At 43.4% G+C, this 6,000-nt stretch overlaps 1 protein-coding gene across 1 annotated transcript in view; it reads left to right on the forward strand.

Annotated features, from left to right (window-relative positions):
* The window catches only part of cdan1 (codanin 1), a 49,070-nt gene that overhangs the window by 32,159 nt on the left and 10,911 nt on the right, over nucleotides 1–6,000 (forward strand). The window contains exons 17-20 of the mRNA XM_061896273.1: nucleotides 2,629–2,683; nucleotides 2,755–2,995; nucleotides 3,060–3,209; nucleotides 3,272–3,335. Coding sequence (XP_061752257.1) covers nucleotides 2,629–2,683; nucleotides 2,755–2,995; nucleotides 3,060–3,209; nucleotides 3,272–3,335 — 510 coding nt within the window. The remainder of the gene's footprint in view (nucleotides 1–2,628; nucleotides 2,684–2,754; nucleotides 2,996–3,059; nucleotides 3,210–3,271; nucleotides 3,336–6,000) is intronic.

The following is a 6,000-nucleotide window of genomic DNA, read 5'->3' on the forward strand; positions in this document are numbered from 1 at the left end:
TAGTGCAGGCGCGATGGAGCGGCGCTTTTATTGTGAAGACAGAAACTGTGCGATCAGTCTTAAGGCTTTTGACGGGAAGTACGGTTGAAATAAAAAGTGTCTTTTTTCCTTTTTACTTTTGATTGATTGGTTGAAACTTGTATTAGTAGATTGCACAGTACAGTACATATTCCGTACAATTGACCACTAAATGGTAACACCCCAATAAGTTTGTCAACTTGTTTAAGTCGGGTCATGTGACCACCTGGCTCTGTTTGATTGGTCCAACGTCACCAGTGACTGCATGTGATTGGTGAAAAGCAGGCATGAGTAGATTCTACTTTGAAGCTCTGTCATTAACCAAAACAAACATTAACAGATCGATAAAAAAAAGTAGCGAGTAGCGAGCTTAATGTAGATAAATGGAACGGAGTAAAAGTTGCGTTTCTTCTCTATAAATATACTCAAGTAAAAGTAAAAGTATGTTGCATAAAAACTACTCGTAGATGTACAATTTATCACAAAAGTTACTCAAGTAGATGTAACGGAGTAAATGTAGCGCGTTACTACCCACCTCTGCATATACTCAATGGTTAACTGGACATCTTTATGTGCTCGACGCCTCAATCATTGGTATGTTTTCATCTACAAAACCATTCTTTGTATCACTCCATCTTATCTATCTTGTCTTTTAACAAACAAACAAGGAAGTCACAATCTGCGTTCAATGAATGTTCTTCAATTTGTCATCCCCAAAGTAAGAACTGAACTGGGCAAGAAAGACTTTAGGTTTTCAGCATCGAAGGCTTGGAATAACCTACAATCGAATATTCAACTTCAAACATTTGTTGCATTGAATGTCAATCAATCAATGTTTATTTATATAGCCCCAAATCACAAATGTCTCAAAGGACTGCACAAATCATTACGACTACAACATCCTCGGAAGAACCCACAAAAGGGCAAGGAAAACTCACACCCAGTGGGCAGGGAGAATTCACATCCAGTGGGACGCCAGTGACAATGATGACTATGAGAAATCTTGGAGAGGACCTCAGATGTGGGCAACCCCCCCCCCCTCTAGGGGACCGAAAGCAATGGATGTCGAGCGGGTCTAACATGATACTGTGAAAGTTCAATCCATAGTGGCTCCAACACAGCCGCGAGAGTTCAGTTCAAGCGGATCCAAGACAGCAGCGAGAGTCCCGTCCACAGGAAACCATCTCAAGCGGAGGCGGATCAGCAGCATAGAGATGTCCCCAACCGATACACAGGCGAGCGGTCCATCCTGGGTCTCGACTCTGGACAGCCAGTACTTCATCCATGGTCATCGGACCGGACCCCCTCCACAAGGGAGGGGGGGACATAGGAGAAAAAAGAAAAGAAGCGGCAGATCAACTGGTCTAAAAAGGAGGTCTATTTAAATGCTAGAGTATACAGATGAGTTTTAAGGTGAGACTTAAATGCTTCTACTGAGGTAGCATGTCGAACTGTTACCGGGAGGGCATTCCAGAGTACTGGAGCCCGAACGGAAAACGCTCTGGAGCCCGAACGGAAAACGCTCTATAGCCCGCAGACTTTTTTTGGGCTCTAGGAATCACTAATAAGCCGGAGTCTTTTGAACGCAGATTTCTTGCCGGGACATATGGTACAATAAAATCGGCAAGATAGGATGGAGCTAGACCGTGTAGTATTTTATACGTAATTAGTAAAACCTTAAAGTCACATCTTAAGTGCACAGGAAGCCAGTGCAGGTGAGCCAGTATAGGTATATATGTATGTATATATGTATATAAAGGTATATACAGTATAGGTATATATGTATGTATATATGTATATAAAGGTATATACAGTATAGGTATATATGTATGTATATATGAATATAAAGGTATATACAGTACAGGTATATATGTATGTATAGGTATATACAGTACAGGTATATATGTATGTATATATGTATATAAAGGTATATACAGTATAGGTATATATGTATGTATATATGTATATAAAGGTATATACAGTATAGGTATATATGTATGTATATATGTATATAAAGGTGTATACAGTATAGGTATATATGTATGTATATATGTATATAAAGGTATATACAGTATAGGTATATATGTATGTATATATGTATATAAAGGTATATACAGTATAGGTATATATGTATGTATATATGTATATAAAGGTATATACAGTATAGGTATATATGTATGTATATATGTATATAAAGGTATATACAGTACAGGCGTAATGTGATCAAACTTTCTTGTTCTTGTCAAAAGTCTAGCAGCCGCATTTTGTACCAACTGTAATCTTTTAATGCTAGACATGGGGAGACCCGAAAATAATACGTTACAGTAATCGAATGAGTTTAAAGCTTCTGTGAAAGGATTGCAGTCTACCTTGTCTGTATGCACATGTGTTATGTGAGCAAGTTTTAATGTTGTAAATGTGATGTTTTATGTGTTGTTTACTGTTTTTATTGTAACCTTGCTGCTGCCCTCTTGGCCAGGTCTCCCTTGGAAAAGAGACCTTTGATCTCAATAGTATTATTATCTGGTTAAATAAAGGCTAAAGAAATAAATAAATGAACAAAAAAGCGCTGCGCGAAACCCTGGGTTCCAGTATGTGATGTTTTTGCAGGACTGCATCGCCCTGGTGGATCAGCAGCTTCTCTACACATGCTGTCCATTTCTTGGTGAGTCTTTATTTTTATTTATTTTTTAAATCTTTTCACGTCACATGCTTTTTCCTGAACATTCCTACCAGGCGAGTTCCGTAAGCTCCTCGCGGCCTTCGTGTCCGGAAGCAGCGCCAAGAGCGGGGGCATCCTTCGCAAGATCACCCCGACATCCGCCGAGCCCCGAGACGCGGCGGGCCCCCAGCGCTCTCAACACAAGCTGCAGGCCGACCTGGAGCAAGCCTTCTTCCACAACCAGCCGCCTTCTTTGAGACGCACGGTGGAGTTTGTGGCGGAGCGTGTTGGGTCCAACGCTGTCAAGCACATGAAGTCGGTGTCGCAGAGAAGTGTGTGTGTTGTGTGGCGGTGTTTTTTATAAGAAGGGTCTTCACAGGGCCACGTTAGTGAGGGAGCTGGTGGAGAAAGGGGAGAAGATGCTGAAAGATGGACTGGAGTCCTCCAAAGCCAATCCATCCCAACTAAATGAGTCCATCTGTGCTCAGCTGTGCGAGGCAGGACTGGAGGCGCTGACCAGAGCTACCAGGTACTACCTCTCTTTTCTTAGCCGCTGTCTTTATCGCTAACTCAGCGCCAAATCATCTGCAGGTTTTGCTGTGAGAAGAGTCCAGAAGCCATTAAGACTTTGCTCCCTGATGAGACCTCCCCTGCTGTAAGTCCTCATAAATACTTTCTTATTTAATCCATCCATCCATCCATCCATCATCTTCCGCTTATCCGAGGTCGGGTCGCGGGGGCAACAGCCTAAGCAGGGAAACCCAGACTTCCCTCTCCCCAGCCACTTCGTCTAGCTCTTCCCGGGGGATCCCGAGGCGTTCCCAGGCCAGCCGGGAGACATAGTCTTCCCAACGTGTCCTGGGTCTTCCCCGTGGCCTCCTACCGGTTGGACGTGCCCTAAACACCTCCCTAGGGAGGCGTTCGGGTGGCATCCTGACCAGATGCCCGAACCACCTCATCTGGCTCCTCTCGATGTGAAGGAGCAGCGGCTTTACTTTGAGTTCCTCCCGGATGGCAGAGCTTCTCACCCTATCTCTAAGGGAGAGACCCGCCACACGGCGGAGGAAACTCATTTGGGCCGCTTGTACCCGTGATCTTATCCTTTCGGTCATGACCCAAAGCTCATGACCATAGGTGAGGATGGGAACGTAGATCGACCGGTAAATTGAGAGCTTTGCCTTCCGGCTCAGCTCCTTCTTCACCACAACGGACCGGTACAACGTCCGCATTACTGAAGACGCCGCACCGATCCGCCTGTCGATCTCACCATCCACTCTTCCCTCACTCGTGAACAAGACTCCTAGGTACTTGAACTCCTCCACTTGGGGCAGGGTCTCCTCCCCAACCCGGAGATGGCACTCCACCCTTTTCCGGGCGAGAACCGTGGACTCGGACTTGGAGGTGCTGATTCTCATTCCGGTCGCTTCACACTCGGCTGCGAACCGATCCAGCGAGATCTGTAGATCCCGGTCAGATGAAGCCATCAGGACCACATCATCTGCAAAAAGCAGAGACCTAATCCTGCGGTCACCAAACCGGAACCCCTCAACGCCTTGACTGCGCCTAGAAATTCTGTCCATAAAAGTTATGAACAGAATCGGTGACAAAGGACAGCCTTGGCGGAGTCCAACCCTCACTGGAAATGTGTTCGACTTACTGCCGGCAATGCGGATCAAGCTCTGGCACTGATCATACAGGGAACGGACCGACACAAAAAGGCAGCAAGTTTACTCGAAATTAGGGGCAATTAGTCAGATTTGGGTAGAGTAGCCAAAAATTGTACTCAAGTAAGAGTACTGTTACTTTAGAGCAGGGGTGGGCATTACGTGGATCGCGATCGACTGGTCGATCTCGGAGGGTGTGTCAGTCGATCTCAAGCCAGGCATTAAAAAATAGACATAAAAATGAGCAATCATCAATCATACCAAGACTTCACTTTCGTCAGTTGTTTGACATTCTCGGCACCCGAGGATCTTGTGAGACGACGCTGGCTGCTGCGAGCTCATATTTAAGAAAAAAATCACTAACAGGGCGGACGCAGAGAAACACATTTTATTTCTAGAGACTCCGTACCTACTGTCAAAACTCTAAAGACCGACTGCACAGTTCCTGTCTTCACCATAAAAGACCTGTTTCATCCTGCCTGTGCTAACAAAATAAGAGTCTCAGAAAGCTAGCAAGCTACGGAGTTTGATGCCAATGTATTTCTCCCCCGCCCTCAGCGACCGCTTTCTCACTTGCTTGCCCACCCGCACACTCACTGACGTCACTCACCCGATGCCAGACATTAAAGGGCCACACACATATGCTACTCTCATAACAGTGTTTAAAAACCAGTATGCAAGTTGGACAAATGAGATGCCAAATCCAACCACTTTCATGTGGTATTGGACAGAAAGGAGGACTTTTTTTTCCCCTCCATTTGAAAATGCGGACGTTATCAGCACCACTGTCTAATTCCAATCAATGCAAGTCATCAGAATGAGGTAATACACCAACTTATATTCTTGTCTTCATGAAAGAAAGGAATCTATGTGTGTTAAACATGCTTGTATTATCATTAAACACTAACTTGTTAACAAAAATGTCTCTTTCATAAATAAATACATATAAATTATAAATAGGAATGAGGTAGATCTCCTCGACTTGGTCAATTGAAAAGTAGCTCACCTGCAGAAAAAGTGTGAGCGCCCCTGCTTTAGAGTTTTATCACTCAAGTAAAAGTAAGGAGTAGTCACCCAAATATTAACTTGAGTAAAAGTAAAAAGTGTGTTGTGAAAAAACTTCTCAAGTACTGAGTACCGTATTTTTCGGACTATAAGTCGCAGTTTTTTTCATAGTTTGGCCAGGTGTGCGACTTATACTCCGGAGCGACTTATGTGTGAAATTATTAACACATTTCCGTAAAATATCCAATAATATTATTTATCTCATTCACATAAGAGACTAGACGTATAAGATTTCATGGGATTTATGGATTAGGAGTGAGAGATAGTTTGGTAAAGGTATAGCATGTTCTATATGTTATAGTTATTTGAATGACTCTTACCATAATATGTTAGGTTAACATAGCAGTTGCTTATTTATGCCTCATATAACCTACACTTATTCAGCCTGTTGTTCACTATTCTTTATTTATCTTAAATTGCCTTTCAAATGTCTATTCTTGCTGTTGGGTTTTATCAAATAAATTTCTCCCCAAAATGCGACTTATACTCCAGTGCGACGTATATATGTTTTTTTCCTTCTTTATTATGCATTTTCGGCAGGTGCGGCTTATTCTCCGGAGCGATTTATACTCCGAAAAATGCGGTAACCTG

The sequence above is a fragment of the Nerophis ophidion genome, linkage group LG03 (assembly GCF_033978795.1).
Source record: "Nerophis ophidion isolate RoL-2023_Sa linkage group LG03, RoL_Noph_v1.0, whole genome shotgun sequence".
NCBI classification, from domain to species: domain Eukaryota; kingdom Metazoa; phylum Chordata; class Actinopteri; order Syngnathiformes; family Syngnathidae; genus Nerophis; species Nerophis ophidion.